This window comes from Eurosta solidaginis, chromosome X (genome assembly GCF_040869045.1).
Source record: "Eurosta solidaginis isolate ZX-2024a chromosome X, ASM4086904v1, whole genome shotgun sequence".
NCBI classification, from domain to species: Eukaryota; Metazoa; Arthropoda; class Insecta; order Diptera; family Tephritidae; genus Eurosta; species Eurosta solidaginis.
The window spans coordinates 98,076,882-98,102,733 of NC_090324.1; the positions used below are offsets into that span (position 1 = coordinate 98,076,882).

The 25,852-nt window shown below is 38.7% G+C and overlaps 2 protein-coding genes across 10 annotated transcripts in view; one reads left to right on the forward strand and one right to left on the reverse strand.

Moving 5' to 3' along the window:
- bt (projectin protein bent) overlaps positions 1-25,852 on the forward strand; it is a 3,328,983-nt gene that overhangs the window by 427,134 nt on the left and 2,875,997 nt on the right. The gene's annotated exons all lie outside the window — the stretch shown is intronic.
- LOC137234487 (piggyBac transposable element-derived protein 4-like) lies at positions 5,531-7,519 on the reverse strand. The gene is made up of 2 exons (XM_067757993.1): positions 7,447-7,519; positions 5,531-7,368 (listed from the first exon to the last, which is right to left on the reverse strand). The coding sequence occupies exon 2, from the start codon at positions 6,980-6,982 to the stop codon at positions 5,531-5,533; it is 1,452 nt and encodes a 483-aa protein (XP_067614094.1). The 5' UTR covers positions 6,983-7,368; positions 7,447-7,519.

Sequence of the window (25,852 nt, forward strand, 5' to 3'; positions counted from 1 at the left end):
TGGACCAAATATAATTATTCTTACCCCTTATAACCGATGCACCATTATCCGACTCTCACCAGCTAGTTGCTCTCTATTTCGCAACGTTCCTATATCTACAGCTTCCTGAACATGAGTAGGTTTAGATTGCTCGTTGGCATAACTTCTTTAGATACAACTATATTTTGCACGTCATCGTCTGAATCTGCTACGTAAGTGGGGTCAGCCAAACTGTCATCCGAATCGAAATCTACTTCTAAGTCGTCCTCCAACTCACTTCCATCTAGCGATATCTCCTCCAGCCATTTTATTAGTTGCACTTCAGAAGTAGCCATCTCAAAAACTATAAAATTATATACAAGCCCTAACTTTTAGCAACAAACAAAAAAATACGCAAATAAAAGCCTACAAAGAAAATTACCTTTATTGCTAAAGAGTGCCTCGCAGGCGACGCACATACATATATTTTAGAAGCGCAACGGAGCAAAAGCAAAACACTACTTCACACAAGTTCGCTCAGCACTAACTGTGTTGGCACGAACGCATGCTTTGCTAGGAATGAGCGATTCGGAAATATCGAAAAAAAAATATGTATGCGCCTGATAGGCCATGTTTACCGTTCTAGGGTTAAGTAATTTATTATTATACTCAGTTGAGCAGAGCTCACAGAGTATATTAACTTTGATTGCATAACGGTTGGTTGTACAGGTATAAAGGAATCGATATAGATATAGACTTCCATATATCAAAATCATCAGTATCGAAAAAAAATTTGATTGAGCCATGTCCGTCCGTCGGTCCGTCCGTCTGCCCGTTAACACGATAACTTGAGTAAATTTGGAGGTATCTTGATGAAATTTGGTATGTAGGTTCCTGGGCACTCATCTCAGATCGCTATTTAGAATGAACGATATCGGACTATAACCACGCCCACTTTTTCGATATCGAAAATTTCGAAAAATCGAAAAAGTGCGATAATTCATTACCAAAGATGGATAAAGCGATGAAACTTGGTAGGTGAGTTGAACTTATGGCGCAGATTAGAAAATTTGTAAATTTTTGGACAATGGGCGTGGCACCGCCCACTTTTAAAAGAAAGTAATTTAGAAGTTTTGCAAGCTGTAATTTGGCAGTCGTTGAAGGTATCATGATGAAATTTGGCAGGAACGTTACCCCTGTTACTATACGTATGCATAAGAAAACTTAGCAAAATCGGAGAACGACCACGCCCACCTTAAAAAAAAAATCTTTTAAAGTCAAATTTAAAAAAAAAGTTAATATCTTTACAGTATATAAGTAAATTATTTCAACACTCAACTCCAGTAATGATATGGTGCAACCAAAATACAAAAATAAAAGAAAATTTCAAAATGGGCGTGGCTCCGCCCTTTTTCGTTTAATTTGTCTGGAATACTTTTAATGCCATAAGTCGAACAAAAATTTACCAATCCTTCTGAAATTTGGTAGTGGCATAGATTCTATGACGGTAACTATTTTCTGCGAAAATGGGCGAAATCGGTTGAAGCCACGCCCAATTTTTTTTCACTGTCGTCCGTCTGTCCTTTCCCTGGGCCGTTAACACGATAACTTGAGCAAAAACCGATATATCTTTACTAAACTTAGTCCACGTACTTATCTGAACCCACTTTATCTTGGTACAAAAAATGGACGAAATCCGACTATAACCGCGCCCACTTTTTCGAAATCGAAAATTACTAAAAATAAAAAAAAAACCATAATTCTATACCAAACACGAAAAAGGGATGAAACATGGTAATTTGATTGGTTTATTGACGCAAAAAATAACTTTAGAAAAACTTTGTAAAATGGGTATGACACCTACCATATTAAGTAGAAGAAAATGAAAAAGTTCTGTAAGGCGAAATCAAAAGCCCTTGGAATCTTGGCAGGAATACTGTTCGTGGTATTACATATGTATATAAATAAATTAGCGGTACCCGACAGATGATGTTCTGGGTCACCCTGGTCCACATTTTGGTCGATATCTCGAAAACGCCTTCACATATACAACTACCATCACCCCTTTTAAAACCATCATTAATACCTTTAATTTGATACCCATATCGTACAAACACATTATAGAGTCACCCCTGGTCCACATTTATGGCGATATCTCGAAAAGGCGTCCACCCATAGAACTAAGGGCCACTCCCTTTTAAAATACTCATTAACACCTTTCATTTGATACCCATATCGTACAAACACATTCTATAGTCACCCCTGGTCCACCTTTATGGTGATATCTCGAAAAGACGTCCACCTATGGAACTAAGGCCCCTCCCTTTTAAAATACTCATTAACGCCTTTCATTTGATACCCATATCGTACAAACACATTCTAGAGTCACCCCTGCTCCACTTTTATGGCAATATCTCGAAAAGGCGTCCACCTATAGAACTAAGGTCCACTCCCTTTTGAAATACTCATTAACAACTTTCATTAGATACCCATATCGTACAAATACATTCTAGAGTCGCCCCTGGTCCATCTTTATGGTGATATCTCGAAAAGACGTCCACCTATGGAACTAAGGCCCCTCCCTTTTAAAATACTCATTAACGCCTTTCATTTGATACCCATATCGTACAAACACATTCTAGAGTCACCACTGGTCCACCTTTATGGCGATATCTCTAAAAGGCGTCCACCTATAGAACTAAGGATAACTCGCTTTTATAATACTCATTACCACCTTTCATTGGATACCCATAACGTACAAACACATTCTAGAGTCACCCCTGGTCCACTTTTAGAACTATGGCACACTCCCTTTTAAAATACTCTTTAATACCTTCCATTTGATACCCATGTCATACAAACACATTCCAGGGTTACCCTAGGTTCATTTTCCTACATGGTGATTTTCCCTTATTTTGTCTCCAAAGCTCTCAGCTGAGTATGTAATGTTCGGTCACACCCGAACTTAGCCTTCCTTACTTGTTTTTCTTTCATTTTGGATTTTTATGAAACTGCCTTCTTTCCCACTGCATAATTATACTCAGTTGAGCAGAGCTCACAGAGTATATTATCTTTGATTGCATAACGGTTGGTTGTACACGTATAAAGGAATCGATATAGATATAGACTTCCATATACCAAAATCATCAGTATCGAAAAAAAATTTGATTGAGCCATGTCCGTCCGTCCGTCTGCCCGTTAACACGATAACTTGAGTAAATTTTGAGGTATCTTGATGAAATTTGGTATGTAGGTTTCTGGGCACTCATCTCAGATCGCTATTTAGAATGAACGATATCGGACTATAACCACGCCCACTTTTTCGATATCGAAAATTTCGAAAAATCGAAAAAGTGCGATAATTCATTATCAAAGATGGATAAAGCGATGAAACTTGGTAGGTGAGTTGAACTTATGGCGAAGATTAGAAAATTTGTAAATTTCTGGACAATGGGCGTGGCACCGCCCACTTTTAAAAGAAAGTAATTTGGAAGTTTTGCAAGCTGTAATTGGGCAATCGTTGCAGATATCATGATGAAATTTGGCAGGAACATTACTCGTATTACTATATGTATGCATAAGAAAACTTAGCAAAATCAGAGAACGACCACGCCCACTTTTAAAAAAAAAATTTTTTAAAGTCAAATTTAAAAAAAAAAGTGAATATCTTTACAGTATATAAGTATAATATGTCAACATTCAACTCCAGTAATGATATGGTGCAACAAAATACAAAAATAAAAGAAAATTTCAAAATGGGCGTGGCTCCGCCCTTTTTCGTTTAATTTGTCTACAATACTTTTAATGCCATAAGTCGAACAAAAATTTACCTATCCTTCTGAAATTTTGTAGGAGCATAGATTCTATGACGTTAACTATTTTCAGTGAAAATGGGCGAAATCGGTTGAAGCCACGCCCAGTTTTTATACACAGTCTTCCGTCTGTCCTTCCGCTCGGCCGTTAACACGATAACTTCAGCAAAAATCCGATATATCTTTACTAAGCTTAGTCCCGGTACTTACCTGAACTCACTTTATCTTGGTACAAAAAATGGACGAAATCCGACTATAACCGCGCCCACTTTTTCGAAATCGAAAATTACTAAAAATGAAAAAATGCCATAATTCTATCCAAACACGAAAAAAGGGATGAAACATGGTAATTTGATTGGTTTATTGACGCAAAAAATAACTTTAGAAAAAACTTTGTAAAATGGGTGTGACACCTACCATATTAAGTAGAAGAAAATGAAAAAGTTCTGTAAAGCGAAATCAAAAGCCCTTGGAATCTTGGCAGGAATACTGTTCGTGGTATTAAATATATAAATAAATTAGCGGTACCCGACAGATGATGTTCTGGGTCACCCTGGTCCACATTTTGGTAGATATCTCAAAAACGCCTTCACATATACAACTACCACCACCCCTTTTAAAAGCCTCATTAATACCTTTAATTTGATACCCATATCGTACAAACACATTCCAGAGTCACCCCTGGTTCACCTTTATGGCGATGTCTCGAAACGGCTTCCACCTATAGAACTAAGGCCCACTGCCTTTTAAAATACTCATTAACACCTTTCATTTGATACCCATATCGTACAAACACATTCTAGAGTCACCACTGGCCCACCTTTATGGCGATGTCTCGAAACGGCGTCCACCTATGGAACTAAGGATCACTCCCTTTTAAAATACTCAGTACCACCTTTCATTTGATACCCATATCGTAAAAACATATTCTAGAGTCACCCCTGGTCCACCTTTAGAACTATGGCCCACTCCCTTTTAAAATACTCTTTAATGCCTTCCATTTGATACCCATGATATACAAACACATTCCAGGGTTACCCTAGGTTCATTTTCCTACATGGTGATTTTCCATTATTTTGTCTCCAAAGCTCTCACCTGAGTATGTAATGTTCGGTTACACTCGAACTTAGCCTTCCTTACTTGTTTTTTTTTTATATTTTTATTTAATTTTTTATGAAGGTATCCTCTATACAATTTCAAATTTTCGTCTTGTGTCACGCTTACATATTACATATTTTGACGAATATTAGTAACATCACAGTGGCTCACAGCTTATTTGGTGTGTGTTTGTACATAGTATAAGTGCACTTATTGCGTCTTTATATGGAACTAGTTTTCACTTCACTTAATTTTATGCACTTTAACCCTAGAATAGTAAACATATTTTTTGTCCTTGAATGGTAAACATAGCCTGTGAGGCGCATTTTATAAAAACGCATTATATCACCTTTATAAAAACAAAGCTTTATTAAAACAAAAGCAAAAACATATTTCTTATATCTTTCGTAACAAAAATAAACAAAGAACAATTCATTTTCTTAATCTAAAAAATATTGTATAGTCATATAAATAGATCACATTTTTTAAGTGGTGGTATAAAGAGATCGTTTGAAAAAAACAAAAAAAAAAACTTCCATTCGAGAAAATTTTGTAAATCTTCTCTAGCTTATAGATCTTATATCAATTTTACATGTTAAAAAAGAATATGAAACTTCTGTGTAAGAACAAACTGTGCACAGTAAAAAAAATTGTGTGTTTTTTCACCTAGTTTTTCCGTCACATTGCCAACATTTCGGTGATCTGTGCTCTAAACAGTAACTTTTTTTGCATTTCGCGCAGTAATATACACTCATACGCTTCAACTTCGGATCACAGAAATCGCATCTTGATCTTTTGCCCTTTTTTATTCCTGGTTCGTCTGTATCATCGTCAGTATTATGACCAATCGATACATTTATTGCCGCACGAACTCTTTTTTGCATACGTGGCCTTTCCTCCAAACGGATGGCGCACCAGTCTTTACACAAGTCTTTGCTTAATTTTTTGAGGAATTCTCTTCTTGTCATTGGCTTAGTTTTCATAATTTCACAATTGGAAACATAGATTATATAGCTGTTGAGTAGGGCCATATTCAACATTCCGTAAAACATGCAAAGTGGCCAACGCTTGGTTTTACGGCTACAGCTTGAGTGACCACACATCTGATTGAATGTGTCCACAGCACCTTTTGTTTCATTATGTGATTGAATTATTACTGGCTTACCGGAAACGGGGTCAACGGAAGGCTTGTCGTGCATCGTACAAAGCAAAAGAACAGTCTTTTGAGGCTTTGGCTTGTAGCTAACAAGAGTGAGCTTTTCATGGAATCCAAAAAGATATGTTCCAACACCGCGTGATGAATTATGTTTGAATTTTGCTGGAATTTCCTGTTTATTATTTCGAATTGTTCCAATGAGAGTTAAGTTGTAGGGTGGTTTAAGCAATTGCTCAGCTAGCGGTATAGAAGTAAACCAGTTATCGGAAGTTAAATTACGATTTGTCCCATGTATTGTCTTTGTTAGCAGCTTGCAATAGTAAGAGCCCAATGGTTCATTTATGGTTATACCGGTTTTTTTACCCAAGTATGGTGAGGCATCAATCATATACTTGGATCTTATATCACACACCAAAACGATCTTTATTCCATATTTGGCCGGCATATTAGGAATATACATGCGGAATGGACAACGTCCCCTGAACGCCAAAAGTTGCTCATCTATTGTCACGTATGAACCTGGTTTATACAGATCTCTACATTGTTTAATAAAAAGCTCCCAAATATTTCGAATAGGAGCAAACTTATCGGTTTTTTTTCTGTCATCTCTAGTGTTACGGTCATCGAAATGCAGAAACTTCACAAGAAACTCAAATCGTTTACAACTCATAGCAGCTAAATTTTGTGATCCACAAATCGTAGGATCAAACAGCTCATTACTTGATAAGTGATTATTTTTTAGCGCACCGCTCAATACAAATATACCAAGAAGGGAACGAAGCTCCTCTTTTGTAACCTGTGATGTAGTAGTACTCTGTATTTTATAATTTCTAGCTGCTTGGTCTATATATTCGTTAGTGCGCAAAAGTACCTCGTTCATCAAATCTGAGGTAAAAAATAACTCAAAACATTTCAAGGGATCTACTATGCCTTTGGCTCCTTCTTTTGGCCCAGGCATAATATGAACTATGTTTCTCGAAGGAGTTCTGTTCGATACCTTTATTTGACGAAGACGGTCCAGTGGACCAAATATAATTATTCTTACCCCTTATAACCGATGCACCATTATCCGACTCTCACCAGCTAGTTGCTCTCTATTTCGCAATCTTCCTATATCTACAGCTTCCGGAACATGAGTAGGTTTAGATTGCTCGTTGGCATAACTTCTATTAGATACAACTATATTTTGCACGTCATCGTCTGAATCTGCTACGTAAGTGGGGTCAGCCAAACTGTCATCCGAATCGAAATCTACTTCTAAGTTGTCCTCCAACTCACTTCCATCTAGCGATATCTCCTCCAGCCATTTTATTAGTTGCACTTCAGAAGTAGCCATCTCAAAAACTATAAAATTATATACAAGCCCTAACTTTTAGCAACAAACAAAAAAATACGCAAATAAAAGCCTACAAAGAAAATTACCTTTATTGCTAAAGAGTGCCTCGCAGGCGACGCACATACATATATTTCAGAAGCGCAACGGAGCAAAAGCAAAACACTACTTCACACAAGTTCGCTCAGCACTAACTGTGTTGGCACGAACGCATGCTTTGCTAGGAATGAGCGATTCGGAAATATCGAAAAAAAAATATATATGCGCCTGATAGGCCATGTTTACCGTTCTAGGGTTAAGTAATTTATTATTATACTCAGTTGAGCAGAGCTTTGATTGCATAACGGTTGGTTGTACAGGTATAAAGGAATCGATATAGATATAGACTTCCATATACCAAAATCATCAGTATCGAAAAAAAATTTGATTGAGCCATGTCCGTCCGTCCGTCCGTCCGTCCGTCTGCCCGTTAACACGATAACTTGAGTAAATTTTGAGGTATCTTGATGAAATTTGGTATGTAGGTTCCTGGTCACTCATCTCAGATCGCTATTTAAAATGAACGATATCGGACTATAACCACGCCCACTTTTTCTATATCGAAAATTTCTAAAAATCGAAAAAGTGCGATAATTCATTACCAAAAATGGATAAAGCGATGAAACTTGGTGGCTGAGTTGAACTTATGGCGCAGAATAGAAAATTAGTAAAGTTTTGTACAATGGGCGTGGCACCGCCCACTTTTAAAAGAAAGTAATTTGGAAGTTTTGCAAGCTGTAATTGGGCAGTCGTTGCAGATATTATGATGAAATTTGGCAGGAACATTACTCCTATTACTATATGTATGCATAAGAAAACTTAGCAAAATCGGAGAACGACCACGCCCACTTAAAAAAAAAAATTTTTTAAAGTCAAATTTAGAAAAAAATTAATATCTTTACAGTATATAGGTATATTATGCCAACATTCAACTCCAGTAATGATATGGTGCAACAAAATACAAAAATAAAAGAAAATTTCAAATGGGCGTGGCTCCGCCCTTTTTCGTTTACTTTGTCTAGAATACTTTTAATGCCATAAGTCGAACAAAAATTTACCAATCCTTCCGAAATTTGGTAGGGGCATAGATTCTATGACGTTAACTATTTGCTGTGAAAGTGGGCGAAATCGGTTTGAAGGCACGCCCAGTTTTTATACACAGTCTTCCGTCTGTCCTTCCCCTCGGCCGTTAACACCATAACTTGAGCAAAAACCGATATATCTTTACTGAACTTAGTCCACGTACTTATTTGAACTCACTTTATCTTGGTGCAAAAAATGAACGAAATCCCACTATAACCGCGCCCACTTTTTCGAAATCGAAAATTACTAAAAATGAAAAAAATGCCATAATTCTATACCAAACACGAAAAAGGGATGAAACATGGTAATTTGATTGGTTTATTGACGCAAAAAATAACTTTAGAAAAAACTTTGTAAAATGGGTGTGACACCTACCATATTAAGTAGAAGAAAATGAAAAAGTTCTGTAAGGCGAAATCAAAAGCCCTTGGAATCTTGGCAGGAATACTGTTCGCGGTATTACATATATAAATAAATTATCGGTACCCGACAGATGATGTTCTGGGTCACCCTGGTCCACATTTTGTTCGATATCTCGAAATCGCCTTCACATATACAACTACCACCACCCCTTTTAAAACCCTCATTAATACCTTTAATTTGATATCCATATCGTACCAACACATTATAGAGTCACCCCTGGTACACATTTATGGCGATATCTCGAAAAGGCGTCCACCCATAGAACTAAGGCCCACTCCCTTTTAAAATACTCATTAACATCTTTCATTTGATACCCATATCGTACAAACACATTCTAGAGTCACCACTGGCCCACCTTTATGGCGATGTCTCGAAACGGCGTCCACCTATGGAACTAAGGATCACTCCCTTTTAAAATACTCATTACCACCTTTCATTTGATACCCATATCGTAAAAACACATTCTAGAGTCACCCCTGATCCACCTTTAGAACTATGGCCCACTCCCTTTTAAAATACTCATTAACACCTTTCATTTGATACCCATATCGTACAAACACATTCTAGAGTCACCACTGGTTCACCTTTATGGCGATGTCTCGAAACGGCGTCCACCTATGGAACTAAGGATCACTCGCTTTTAAAATACGCATTAACACCTTCCATTTAATACCCATATCGTACAAACACATTCTAGAGTCACCCCTGGCCCACCTTTATGGCAATATCTCTAAAAGGCGTCCACCTATAGAACTAAGGCCCACTCACTTTTGAAATACTCATTAACACCTTTCATTTGATACCCATATCGTACAAACACATTCTAGAGTAACCCCTGGTCCACCTTTATGGCGATATCTCGAAAAGGCGTCCACCTATAGAACTAAGGATCACTCGCTTTTATAATACTCATTACCACCTTTCATTTGATACCCATATCGTAAAAACACATTCTAGAGTCACCCCTTGTCCACCTTTAGGACTATGGCCCACTCCCTTTTAAAATACTCTTTAATACCTTCCATTTGATACCCATGTCATACAAACACATTCCAGGGTTACCCTAGGTTCATTTTCCTACATGGTGAATTTTCCCTTATTTTGTCTCCAAACCTCTCAGCTGAGTATGTAATGTTCGGTTACACCCGAACTTAGCCTTCCTGACTTGTTTTTTTATATTTTTATTAAATTTTTTATGAAGGTATCCTCTATTCAATTTGAAATTTTCGTCTTGTGTCACACTTACATATTACATATTGTGACTAATATTAGTAACATCACAGTGGCTCACAGCTTATTTGGTGTGTGTTTGTATATAGTATAAGTGCACTTATTGCGTTTTTATATGGAACTAGTTTTCACTTCACTTAATTTTATGCACCTTAAGTAATTTATTATTATACTCAGTTGAGCAGAGCTCACATAGTATATTAACTTTGATTGCATAACGGTTGGTTGTACAGGTATAAAGGAATCGATATAGATATAGACTTCCATATATCAAAATCATCAGTATCGAAAAAAAATTTGATTGAGCCATGACCGTCCGTCGGTCCTCCGTCTGTCCGTTAACACGATAACTTGAGTAAATTTGGAGGTATCTTGATGAAATTTGGTATGTAGGTTCCTGGGAACTCATCTCAGATCGCTATTTAGAATGAACGATATCGGACTATAACCACGCCCACTTTTTCGATATCGAAAATTTCGAAAAATCGAAAAAGTGCGATAATTCATTACCAAAGATGGATAAAGCTATGAAACTTGGTAGGTGAGTTGAACTTATGGCGCAGAATAGAAAATTAGTAAATTTTTGGACAATGGGCGTGGCACCGCCCACTTTTAAAAGAAAGTAATTTAGAAGTTTTGCAAGCTGTAATTTGGCAGTCGTTGAAGGTATCATGATGAAATTTGGCAGGAACATTACCCCTGTTACTATACGTATGCATAAGAAAACTTAGCAAAATCGGAGAACGACCACGCCCACTTAAAAAAAAATCTTTTAAAGTCAAATTAAAAAAAAAGTTAATATCTTTACAGTATATAAGTAAATTATGTCAACATTCAACTCCAGTAATGATATGGTGCAACCAAAATACAAAAATAAAAGAAAATTTCAAAGTGGGCGTGGCTCCGCCCTTTTTCGTTTAATTTGTCTGGAATACTTTTAATGCCATAAGTCGAACACAAATTTACCAATCCTTCTGAAATTTGGTAGGGGCATAGATTCTATGACGGTAACTATTTTCTGTGAAAATGGGCGAAATCGGTTGAAGCCACGCCCGTTTTTTATACACAGTCGTCCGTCTGTCCTTTCCCGCGGCCGCTAACACGATAACTTGAGCAAAACCCGATATATCTTTACTAAGCGGCCACCGTGGTGTGATGGTAGCGTGCTCCGCCTATCACACCGTATGCCCTGGGTTCAACTCCCGGGCAAAGCAACATCAGAATTTTAGAAATAAGCCTTTTTCAATTAGAAGAAAATTTTTCTAATCGGGGTCGCCCCTCGGCAGTGTCTGGCAAGCGCTCCGATTGTATTTCTGCCATGAAAAGCTCTCAGTGAAAACTCATCTGCCTTGCAGATGCCGTTCGGAGTCGGCATAAAACATGTAGGTCCCGTCCAGCCAATTTGTAGGGAAAAATCAAGAGGAGCACGACGCAAATTGGAAGAGAAGCTCGGCCTTAGATCTCTTCGGAGGTTATCGCGCCTTACATTTATTTTTTTATTTTTTTATCTTTACTAAACTTGGTCCACGTACTTACCTGAGCTCACTTTATCTTGGTACAAAAAATGGACGAAATCCGGCTATAACCGCGCCCACTTTTTCGAAATCGAAAATTACTAAAAATGAAAAAAATGCCATAATTCTATACCAAACACGAAAAAAGGGATGAAACATGGTAATTTGATTGGTTTATTGACGCAAAAAATAACTTTTGAAAAAACTTTGTAAAATGGGTGTGACCCCTACCATATTAAGAAGAAGAAAATGAAAAAGTTCTGTAAGGCGAAATCAAAAGCCCTTGGAATCTTGGCAGGAGTACTGTTCGTGGTATTACATATATAAATAAATTAGCGGTACCCGACAGATGATGTTCACCCTGGCCCACATTTTGGTCGATATCTCGAAAACGCCTTCACATATACAACTACCACAACCCCTTTTAAAACCATCATTAATACCTTTAATTTGATACCCATATCGTACAAACACATTATAGAGTCACCGCTGGTCCATATTTATGGCGATATCTCGAAAAGGCTTTCATCTATAGAACTAAGACCCACTCCCTTTTAAAATACTCATTAACACCTTTCATTTGATACCCATATCGTACAAACACATTCTAGAGTCACCCCTGGTCCACCTTTATGGCGATGTCTCGAAACGGCGTCCACATATGGAACTAAGGATCACTCCCTTTTAAAATACTCATTTGATACCCATATCGTACAAATATATTCTAGAGTCGCCCCTGGTCCATCTTTATTGTGATATCTCGAAAAGACGTCCACCTATGGAACTAAGGCCCTCCCTTTTAAAATACTCATTAACACCTTTCATTTGATACCCATATCGTACAAACACATTCTAGAGTAACCCCTGGTCCACCTTTATGGCGATATCTCGAAAAGGCGTCCACCTATAGAACTAAGGATCACTCGCTTTTATAATACTCATTACCACCTTTCATTTGATACCCATATCGTAAAAACACATTCTAGAGTCACCCCTGGTCCACCTTTAGAACTATGGCCCACTCCCTTTTAAAATACTCTTTAATACCTTCCATTTGATACCCATGTCATACAAACACATTCCAGGGTTACCCTAGGTTCATTTTCCTACATGGTGATTTTCCCTTATTTTGTCTCCAAAGCTCTCAGCTGAGTATGTAATGTTCGGTTACACCCGAACTTAGCCTTCCTTACTTGTTTTTTTATATTTTTATTCAATTTTTTATGAAGGTATCCTCTATTCAATTTGAAATTTTCGTCTTGTTTCACACTTACATATTACATATTGTGACGAATATTAGTAACATCACAGTGGCTCACAGCTTATTTCGTGCAGCTATAGAACAAAATTGTTGAGCTATATAGAAAGGAAACTAGTGGCGGTATCAAAAAAATTCAAATGCACACTTTTAATAAAACTATGCTCCTATTCGAAGAAATACTTAATTTTCTCGCGCTTGCACGTTTGTGCTAATTATTTAATAAAAACTAAAATTATCTCAAAAACTAAGGTCACAGCTTATTTGGTGCACTGTGCCCTGCCTTAGAAAAAACTACTTTTTATTTAGTTTGGTACCTCGTATGATCACCTTTTTGTTAAACAACATCTTCAAGATGATTTTTCATAGATGCAATTAGGTTTTGAGCGGCTTCGGGTGGTTCCTTATGCCTTTCTTCGACAAGAGTAGTTTTTAAATCGCTAATCTTACTAATCTGCCTTTGCAGTGTAGCCGATTCCAAAATTGACCACAAATTTTCAATGGCATTTAAGGCGAGAGATTGTGGAAGTGGATTCATGAGGTGTGAACAGTTCCATATCACCCATGCCTCCACAATCCTGGCACAATCCTGGATATGTGTTAAGGGTATTTACCTTGGTTATTACGAAATAGATCACGTACACCTAAATTAGGGACGATTCGCAACAAATTGCCATTCGTAACGTTAAATACAAATTTTTGTCCATTGTGGCACCAAAGAAAGTTATTTTGCCAACTCCAGAAGCAGCCAAGTAGGCCCAAGCCCATCACACTTCCACCGCCATACCATACAGTTGCCTTCAAAATTTCATTTTTGAGCTCTGCAATTGCTTAACACCGCACGTATCATCTCTGTATCAATAGTTTTATATATGGCTTATATGGCATGATTAAAGTGAGGTGTAAATCAAATACTTACTTACTTACTTAATTGGCGCTTAACCGTCTAAACGGTTATGGCCGTCCAACAAGGCGCACCAGTCGCTCCTTCGCTCCGCCAACCGGCGCCAATTGGTCACACCAAGGGAGTTTAAATCGTTTTCCACCTGGTCCTTCCAACGGAGTGGGGGCCGCCCTCTACATCTGCTTCCATAGGCGGGTTCCGATAGAAACACTTTCTTGGACGGATCATCATCTTTCATTCGCATAACATGGCCTAGCCAGCGCAGCCGCTGCGTTTTAATTCGCTGGACTATGTTGATGTCTACGTATAGCTCGTACAGCTCATCATTAAATCTTCTTCGGTACTTGCCATCGCCAACGCGTAGAGGTCCATAAATCTTTCGAAGAACTTTTCTCTCGAACACTGCCAAAGCCGCTTCATCTGCTGTTGTCATGGTCCATGCTTCTGCCCCATATAGCAGGACGGGTACGATAAGTGACTTGTAGAGTATGATTTTTGTTCGCCAAGAGAGGACTTTACTTTTCAATTGAAGTCTTTTACTATTTCGAAATTATGGCTGCCAACATTAGCGTGGTTGCCAGGGCGCATATGCGCTGACTCTGTGATGGATGACAGCAGGTACTTCGTTTTGTCCTCATTCACCATCAAACCCATCTTTACCGCTTCTTTTTCCAGTTTGGAGTAAGCAGAATTAACAGCGCGGGTGTTTAGGCCGATGATATCAATGTCATCAGCAAATGCCAGGAATTGCACGCTTTTATAGTATATTGTTCCAGTGCGGTTAAGTTCTGCAGCTAGTATAATTTTCTCCAGCATCAAATTAAAGAAATCGCACGATAGGGGGTCACCCTGTCTGAAACCTCGTTTAGTTTCGAACGGCTCGGATAGGTCCTTCCCAATTCTGACTGAGCTGATGGTGTTGCTCGACGTCATTTTGCACAGCCGTATAAGTTTTGCGGGGAAACCAAATTCAGACATAGCGGCATATAGGCAGCTCCTTTTATTGCTGTCGAAGGCGGCTTTAAAGTCGACGAAGAGGTGATGTGTGTCGATTCTCTTTTCACGGGTTTTTTCCAAGATTTGGCGCGTTGTGAAAATCTGGTCGATGGTAGATTTACCAGGTCTGAAGCCGCACTGATAAGGTCCAATCAGCCGGTTCACGGTGGGCTTCAATCTTTCGCACAATACACTTGAAAGGACCTTATATGCGATATTAAGAAGGCTGATTCCACGATAGTTGGTGCATTTTGCAGTGTCCCCCTTCTTGTGGACTGGGCAAAGAACACTTAGGTCCCAACCGTCGGGCATGCTTTCGTCCGCCCATATTTTGCTAAGAAGCTGCTGCATGCGCCTTACCAACTCCTCGCCGCCGAACTTGAATAGCTCCGCAGGCAATCCATCAGCGCCCACGGCATTGTTGTTTTTCAATCTGGTTATTGTTATTCTAACTTCGTCATATCGGGCGGGGGGACATATATTCCATCATCATCGATTGCGGGATCGGGTTCTTAATCTCTGCGCGGTGAATTGCTGCCTCCATTTAGGAGAGCAGAGAAGTATTACCTCCATAATCTAAGCACTCTCTGGACATCAGTTACAAGGTCGCCGTTTTCATTCCTACAGGAGTTTGCCCCGGTCTTAAAACCTTCCGTCTGTCGCCGTATTTTTTGGTAGAATTTTCGGGCGTTATTCCTGGTGGCTAGCAGCTCAAGCTCCTCGCACTCACGCCTTTCTGCTTCTGCTTTTTTCTTCCTGAAAAGGCGTCTCGCTTCCCTTTTCAACTCACGATAGCGTTCACACACTCCTCTTGTCGCGCTCGCTTTTAACGTAGCCCTGTAGGCAGCGTCTTTTCTTTCGGTTGCAACACGGCATTCTTCATCGTACCAGTTGTTCTTTTGTGGCCGCCGGTAACCAATTTTTTCCTCGGCGGCAGTACGAAGTGCTTTGGAGATATGCTCCCACTGCTCCTGTATTCCTTCAGAATGAATTGTGTTCTCAGAGAGCAGGTGTGAGAGTCGAGTTGCGAAATCATTGGCAGTCTGTTGTGATTGACGCTTTTCGACGTCTAGCTTTCCTTTTGTTTTTTGTTCCTTGGTTTTAGCCGCGTTGAGGCGGGTGCGTATTTTGGCTGCAACGAGATAATGGTCCGAGTCGATGTTAGGTCCTCGGATCGTGCGCACATCTAAAACACTGGAGGCATGCCGTCCGCCTATCACAACGTAATCGATCTGATTGCGAGTATTTCGATCAGGACACAGCCATGTAGCTTGATGTATCTTTTTATGCATGAACCTCGTGCTGGATATGACCATGTTTCGAGCACCGGCAAAATCAATCAGCCTCAGTCCATTAGGAGAAGTTTCATTGTGTAGGCTGAACTTTCCGATGAATGATATATTAAAAAATTTTGCTTTTATTCGGATAGCGGCGAGACGCTCGTCCACAGGCGTGAACGCCAGCACTTGGCGACAAAGTCTCTCTCCCACCACGAATCCGACGCCGAAACTGCGCTTATTCGTATTGCCACTCCAATATATGTCACAATTTTTGATCTTCTTTCTTCCTTGCTTCGTCCAACGCATTTCTTGGATGGCTGTGATGTCAGATTTTGCTTTGACGAGGACATCAACCAGCCGGGCATCTGCACCAATTCCATTCAGGGAGCGGACGTTCCAGGTGCATACCCTCAATTCATTGTCCTTCCAACGTTTGCCATGGTCGTTATCAATATAGAGTGTATTTATCCGAGGCTTGTTGTTATATTTCTTTGGAGTATGGTTTTACGTGGCGGGTCCCAAGCCCAGCGCACAACCCGCTCAACGGGGGTGAAAATATTACTTGGCACGTTTATATAGCGAAGCAACCGGCTCGACAGACGCCCAAGACAGACGCCCGCTTGCAGCCGCACCTAGAGGTGTACAGACACTGCCGATGAGATCTCCCCCCGGCTAGCCCTTAAACCGATTATGTCAGAGTGGCCTAGCCAGGTTGTCGCCTTCTCACATCAGGATGTTTAGCGGCTACCCAGAGGATACTTGGCCGCAAAGGACCGGTAGTAGTGATCTGCTTGAACCCCATGCAAAAGAATCGCTCTGGCCATTCCCATGTGAATGGCGGTCAGAAGCTTTTCCCACTTTCGTGGACTTCTACACGCGGCCCCACCCTCAGCAAATACAGAGCTCAAAAATAAAAAATTGAAGGCACCTGTATGGTATGGCGGTGGAAGTGTGATGGGTTTGGGCCTACTTGGCTGCCTCTGGAGTTGGCAAAATAATTTTCTTTAATGGTACAATGGACAAACATTTTTATTTAACCTTGATCGATTTCGCAATAACCAAGGCAAATATCCTTAACACATATTCAGGATTGTGCCGGGATTTTGCAGGTATGGGTACTGTGGAACTGTCCACACCAGTGAGCTGCAATTATTCATCTTTTAAGGTTATTATTGGACTAACCAAAAAATTAGTATTAGTGCGTATGCAAACAAAGAATATCAAGCACTTATATCCACTAACACACATTTACATAGGCATGCTTCGTAAAATGAATAACCGCTCATAAGCCACGAACCAGTTCAGTACTCAATTGACTTATTGAGCAAGAAAGTCAACTGTGTTATACGAAAACACTAATTGGAATAAAAAAGACTAATAGTGCAATATCAGCCTTCTGACGCTAGCAACACAACGATGTACACGAAACTAAACTGAATACAGCGCCAAAGTAAAACGATGATTAACGAAGTATACAGTGTATTACACGAAATCAAAGTGCTACTGAGTTAAAGCGACTATGAAATCAGTTTATACTCAACAATGTCATATATGTATGAGACTTATGTGGCACGGGGCACTCGTATGTATTTTCTATTTTATGTGCTAATCACTCATAGTATTTGTCGGTACTTGACTAAGTACACATTTAGACACAATTTTTTGGCTCATGACTAAGTGCACTAATTTTGTTAGTACTGAAAGCAGATCTCTGGTCCACATCTCATGAATCCACTTCCACAACCCCCGCCTTAAATGCCATTGAAAATTTGTGTTCAATTTCGGAATCAGCTACACGGCAAAGGCAGATTAGTAAGATTACCGATCTAAAAACTACTCTTGTCGAAGAAAGACATAAGATACCAGACGAAGCCGCTCAAAAACTAATTGCATCTATGCAAAATCATCTTGATGTTGTTTAACAAATAAGGTAAATTGCGAAAAAGAAAAATGTGTATTAAAAATTAGTGGGTTTTGCGGAGGTGTTATATATGCACATGCAAAGATTCATGTTGATTTACAAATTGAAAATCTAAAACGATTAGTAACATTAGGGGGACTCATGTAACCGTATAAATGCCTTATAAAGTGTGTAAACGTCTAAATTTATCTAGTTTACGCACGAACTGTCAAATTTTGTATGAAAAATCATTTACACAATTTGTATAAATTTACGCGCACACTTCATTGTGTAAACGCGGTAAACTCAAAGGAATGCAACCTTGCAGACATTACAGACGGCATTTTCATCAAAAATATCCAACATCAGCGAGTAAAGGCGTTTTAGTTTTGATTTTTCACTTAATCTTGGTATTTTTTAATTTGTATAACAATCAAAAAAATTTTTTTTGGAAATAATACAGCTGAAAAACAATCAATTTTATCAAGAGTATTACTAGGTGCGTTCATATAACCGCGTGTGTAAATGGATATAATTTTACACCTTATAAGTTTATATGCTATCATGAGTCCCCCTATTATATGTTGTTGACGACGAGCTCTTATCAGCAGATTTGTTATTAGGGCAAAACATTTTTAATGATATGCGTGCGGTTATCGTAGACGGGCCAATAACATTTGCGAACGAAAATAAATTTAATATCGACAATATCAAGTGCGGAGTTGACGATATAAATGTAAAAACTGAACTAACTGAGTTGTTGAATAACTACGCAGATGTTTTCTCAACAAATGTACGTGAGATAGGTAAAACGATTTGGTTGAAATGAAGTTAAATTTAGATACTAATATTCCGATAGCGCAAAAACCATTTAGGGTTCCCGAACCTAAAAAGCAAATAATAGCGGATATGGTTAATGAACTTTTAGCGGCTGACATTATAGGCAAATCAAATTCGGAATATGCCAGTCCGATGATCTTAGTTAAAAAGAAAAATGGTAGTGAGCGATTGTGTGTTGATTTTAGGCGACTCAATCAGCATATGAATAAAGAAATTTTCCCAATGCCAAATATTGAGGAACAACTACAAAGTGCAAAGAAATACGTTTATTTCACGGTATTAGACTTAAATAGTGGGTATTATCAAATACCAATTGCCGAAGACAGTCAAAAATACACCGCATTCGTAACTACGGAGGGGTTATTCGAGTTCAAGAGGATGCCTTTCGGACTTAAAAACGCGCCGGTAGTATTTCAGCGCTTAATTGCTAAAATAAAAGAACGTGTCAAATGTGATGATATGATGAACTATATGGATGACATTTTAATCGGTAGCCAAACGGTAAACGAGATGTATGAAAAATTGCAACGAGTACTCAGCGCTATTCGCGAAGCAAACGTTACGTTAAATATACAAAAATGTGAATTTTTGAAAAACACAATCGAGTTCTTGGGTCACAAGTTAACCCCGGACGGTATTGCACCTGGTCTCGCGAAAACTTTATCCATACGTGATTATAAAACGCCAACAAACGTACCCGAAGTAAGGCAGTTTCTCGGGCTTAGCGGTTACTTTCGTAAATTTGTCCCGGGATACGCACTAATAGCTGCGCCATTAAATCGACTTTTACGTAAAAACGAGCCATTCGTATGGGCGGAAAATCAACAAAACGCATTTAATAAACTTAAAAATATTTTAGTTTCTCGACCTATGATGACTGCATTTCGAGTTGATGCAGAACATCAAGTACATACTGACGCGAGTTCAATCGGGCTTGCGGGCGTGTTATTACAAAAAGAAAATGAATATTGGAAACCTGTCGTATATTATAGTCGGGCGACCACAGACGCGGAGAAAAAGTATCACAGCTACGAGCTTGAGACGCTAGCGGTAGTCGAAACCATCGAAAGATTTCGGTACTACATTTACGGGAAACGAATAAAATTAATTACCGATTGTAGCGCAATAACGACAACAATGAAAAAACGTGAATTGGTGCCAAGAATCGCACGGTGGTGGTCGCGGATTCAGGATTATGATCCTGATATTGAGCATTACAGTGGGCAGCGAATGGCGCATATAGATGCGTTGAGCCGTTCTCCTGTTGAAGAACCGCGTGAAATTGAAACGGCATCATTGCGAACCGACAAAGTCAAAATACCACGCATTGGTGAGCATATGTGGTTTGCTCGCATGCGAAACTACGTTAAGTCATACCTTAAGACGTGCATCGAGTGCACATACAACAAAGTTCCAGGGGGTATGAAAGAGGGTGAGTTACACGTGGGCGAAGTGGAGCCCATACCATTTAAAACGGTGCACGTAGATCACCTTGGTCCATTTCCGAAGAGCGCAAGACGTAATGAACATATACTGGTTATAATCGACGCGTTTACACGATTCGTCATTATACGAGCTGTAAAAAGTACTGCAACTAAACACGTAATCGACGTATTAAAAGACATCAGTATCGTGGGTATGCCTGAGCGCATTACTTCCGATCGTGGAACCGCATATACTTCCAAAGAGTTTGAACGTTTCTGCAAAGACAACGACATTAAGCATATAGCTAACGCAGTGAGAACTCGACAAGCCAACGGGTTGGTTGAGCGTTGTAATCGAACCATTTTGTCAATGCTTTTGCCAACCGTAACCAAAGATAAACGCTGGGACGAATCGCTTCGAAATTTACAATGGTGCCTCAATAGTATGAAAAACAAAACAACGTTGTGTACACCGCAAAGTTACTCTTCGGTTTTCGACCACGCGATGTCCTCCAAAATAAGATTGTCCTGGCATTAAAACATGATGATTCAACTACAGACAATATAGACGAACTACGAGCAACGGCAGCAGACCGTATAGTACGAGAGCGCATAAAAAGTAAGCAGAGATTTGACCAAAAACATGCAACTCCAACCAAGTATAAAGTCAACGATCTGGTAGTTGTAGAATACGAAGCTCCAAGTACTGGTACGTCACGTAAATTAGAACCCCGGTACAAGGGAACATTCCAAATAGTTAGAATATCAAATAACGACCGCTACGTTGTACGAGATATTCCTGGGTCTAAAAGAACCCAACGTCAATACTCCTCCGTTTACGCTAGCGATAAAATTAAGCCATGGTGTACTCTACCACAATTATATGAGGGCCAAGATAACAGCGATATTGAAGACGGCGAAGATTTAACAGAAGCGTCACGGGGACTTTCCGCATTATCAGGAAAGGCCGAACTGTAAGGGTGGCAACTCTGTTTTGGTCTAAGCAGTAGTAAGTGACGAGCAGCCGACGAGAGTGTACGCCGCGCAAGGCGTATCAGTCCTAATTTACATACATTTAAACATTATTAAATTCCATATTAATATTTTTATTAACTAACTCATTAAATGTTTAAACTAAAGTGCGAGTGTTCATTTATTTAAATCGAATACTTCAAGCCCCTGTTTCCAAGTACCTTTCAAGTATAACGTCTTAGATCAAACTCAAAATTTTAATGAGAACTTTAAGTAAGTTAGACCAGTTTGCTATATTTCCACTCACTGCTCAACTATTAACGTATTATTGCACTACCCCCAACACTGGATGCATAGACAAGTTGGTCGAATTTCGACCACAGGCGATCCTAGTTATTATTATTATAAAATAAGAATTTTTTTCATAAGTCGGTAGTTTCATCAACAATTACCGACAGTGTGTTTGCCAACACCATCGGACCAAATGGGGTAGGAAGGGAACATTTTTTGTCCAAATAGACCAAAATGGCAACCGTGAACTGCACACTTCACGAAAAGAAAATAATACAATTTAATGATAACAAGAGCAGCTTAAACTGATTTTTTATGCGGATAACACCCCAAATAAAGTGTCATTTTCAGTTTTGGATCCTTTCATTTAATGCAATAAATATTTTCCGCAGTGCGTGTGACCCCTAAAAAAATGTGTTTCAACAAAAAAAAAAAAAAAAAAAAAAAAAAAAGAAAAAGCATTCCCCACCACGTAGTCCCCAAATCCCCAACACGAAATCCCCGACCTTTTTTTTGGGACGGGGTCGCAAAATCGGCAACACGAAATCCCTAAAATGCTAAAGAAGAACATAAAGTAGAGCTTAAATACTTATAGGCATATATGCATATACATACAGACATATATATTTATATATGATAAAAGGTATAAGAAAACAAGTAAGGAAGGCTAAGTTCGGGTGTAACCGAACATTACATACTCAGCTTTGAGACAAAATAAGGGAAAATCACAATGTAGGAAAATGAACCTAGGGTAAACCTGGAATGTGTTTGTGTGACATGTGTATCAAATGGAAGGTATTAAATAGTATTTTAAAAGGAAGTTGGCCATAGTTCTATAGGTGGACGCCATTTCGGGATATCGCCATAAAGGTGTACCAGGGGTGACTCTAGAATGCGTTTGTACGATATGGGTATCAAATGAAAGGTGTTAATGATTATTTAAAAGGAAGTGGGCCTTAGTTCTATAGGTGGATGCCTTTTCGAGATATCGCCATAAAGGTTGACCAGGGGTGACTCTAGAATGTGTTTGTACGATATACGTATCAAATGAAAGTTGTTAATGAGTATTTTAAAAGGGAGTGGGCTTTAGTTCTATAGGTGGATGTCTTTTCGAGATATCGCCATAAAGGTGCATCAGGGGTAACTCTATAATGTGTTTGTACGATATGGGTATCAAATGAGTATTTTAAAAGGTAGTGGACCAGAGGTGACTCTACAATGCGCGTGTATGATATGGGTATCAAATGAAAAGTGCTAATGATTATTTAAAACGTAGTCGGCCTTAGTTCTATAGGTGGACGCCTTTTCGAGATGTCGCAATAAGGGTGGACCAGGGGTGACTCTAGAATGTGTTTTTACGATATGAGTATCAAATTAAAGGTATTAATGAGGGGTTTAAAAGGGATTGGCCCTTAGTTGGATATGTGAAGTTGTTTTCGAGATATTGACCAAAATGTGGACCAGGGTGACCCAGAACATCATCTTTCTGGTAATGCTAATTTATTTATATATGTCATACCACGAACAGTATTCCTGTCAAGATACCAAAGGCTTTTGATTTCGACCTCCAGAAATTTTTCATTTTCTTGTACTTAATATGGTAGGTGTCACACCCATTTTACGAAGTTTTTTTCTAAAGTTATATTTTGCGCCAATAAATCAATCCAATTACCATGTTTCATTTCTTTTTTCATATCTGGTACAGAATTATGGCATTTTTTTCATTTTTCGTAATTTTCGATATTAAAAGTGGGCGTGGTCATTGTCGGAATTCGGCCATTTTTTATACCAAGGTAAAGTGAGTTCAAATAAGTACGTGACCTAAGTTTAGTAAAGATATGTCAATTTTTGCTCAAGTTATCGTGTTAACGGCGGAGCGGAAGGATACTCGGTTGACTGTGTAAAAAACTGGGCGTGGCTTCAACCATTTTGGCCATTCTCACAGAAAACGGTAATCGTCATAGAATCTATGCACCTACGAAATTTCACAAGGATTGGTAAATTTTTGTTCGACTTATGGCCTTAAAAGTATTCTAAACAAATTAAATGAAAAAGGGCGAAGCCACGCCCATTTTGAAATTTTCTTTGATTTTTGTATTTTGATGGCGCAACAAATTTCATCATTACTGGAGTTAAATGTTGACATAATTAACTTATATACTGTAAAGATATTAAATTTTTTGTTAAAATTTGAATTAAAAAAAATTTTTTTTAAGTGGGCGTGTTCGTCACCCGATTTTGCTAATTTTTATTTAGCACACATATAGTAATAGGAGGAACGTGCCTGCCAAATTTCGTGATGTTATCTTCAACGACTTTGGGAGTGTTCGAGAGAAAAGTTCTTCGAAAGATTTATGGACCTCTACGCGTTGGCGATGGCGAGTACCGAAGAAAATTTAATGATGAGCTATACGAGCTATACGCATACATCAACATGGTCCAGCGAATTAAAACGCAGCGGCTGCGCTGGCTAGGCCATGATATGCGAATGAAAGATGATGCTCCGGCCAAGAAAGTGTTTCTATCGGAACCCGCCTATGGAAGCAGAGGTAGAGGGCGGCCCCCACTCCGTTGGAAGGAACAGGTGGAAAACGATTTAAACTCCCTTGGTGTGACCAATTGGCGCCGGTTGGCGGAGCGAAGGAGCGACTGGCGCGCCTTGTTGGACGGCCATAACCGTTTAGACGGTTAAGCGCCAATTAAGTAAGTAAGTAATCTTCAACGACTGGGAAATTACAGCTTGCAAAACTTTTAAATTACCTTCTTTTAAAAGTGGGCGGTGCCACGCCCATTGTCCAAAATTTTACTAATTTTCTATTTTTCGTCATAAGTTCAACGCACCTACCAAGCTTCATCGCTATATCCGTTTTCGGTAATGAATTATGGCACTTTTTCGGTTTTTCGAAATTTTCGATATCGAAAATGTGGGCGTGGTTGTATTCCGATTTCGTTCATTTTAAACAGCGATCCGAAACAAGCGCCCAGGAACCTACATACCAAACTTCATCAAGATACCTCAAAATTTGCTCAAGTTATCGTGTTTACGAACGGACGGACGGACATGTCTAAATGAATTTCTTTTTTCGCCCAGATCATTTTGATATATAGAAGTCTATATCTATCGCGATTAGTTTATGCCGTTACGGATTACCGTTATGCGAACAAAGTTAATATACTCTGTGAGCTCTGCTCAGCTGAGTATAACAAGTAAAGGTGTCTAAGTTCAGGTGTAACCGAACATTATATACTCAGCGTGAGCTTCAATTGTACATTTCATTTCAGATAAATTACTTTTCTACATAACACGTGGCACCGCCCATTTAAAAAGAAATGTCTCCCTATTTCCTCTTACAATAAAACTTGATAAGTGAAATATCATTGATTCGAACCCCTCTGCCGAATTTTTTAAGTTATAGCATATTATTCTAGTCTACGACTCTTTTAAATTTGTTTTATATCTAAGTTGTCGTGGTCTTTAACCGAACCCGTCCATTTTTACTAGAAATATTTTCTGCTATGAGGAAAATATATGTACTCAATTTTATTACGATCCGTTAATTTTTCTTCGAGTTATGGCTCCCGAAACATAGAAAATTGCTTAGTCATAAAAGGGGCAGGTACACACCAATTTTCAAAAATTTTAGTTTTTTCCAATTTAATGTTATAATTCAATTTAGGAAGTAAAACTTTATTGATACAAAGCTCTTTTTCGCTAAGATATAGCTTATTATTTTCGTCTACGACCTTTTCAAAAATGTTGTATATAAAAGTAAGCGTGGTCTTTAACCGATCTCGTCCATTTTTTCTATAAGTATTTCCTGTTATAGGGAAAAGTTGTGTACCCAATTTTATTACGATCCGTTAATTTTTTTTCGATTTATGGCTCCCGATACATAGAAAATTGCTTAGTCATAAAAGGGGCGGTGCCACGCCCATTTTTTAAAATTTGAAGTTTTTCCTATTTATTGTTATAAATTCACTTAGGAAATGAAATACCATTGATATAAAGCTCTTGTTTGCAAAGATATAGCTTATCTTATTCGTCCACGACCCTTTTAAAAACCATTTATATAAGAGTGGGCGTGGTCTTTAACTGATCTCGTCCATTTTTTCTAGAAATATTTCCTGCTATAGCAAAAATTTGTGTACCCAATTTTATTACAATCCGTTAATTTTTCTTCGAGTTATGGCTCCCGAAACATAGAAAATTACTTAGTCATAAAAGGGGCGGTGCCACGCCCATTTTTTTAAATTTGACGTTTTTCCTGTTTACTGTTATAAATGCACTGGGGAAATGAAATACCATTGATATAAAGCTCTTTTTGCAAAGATATAGCTTAT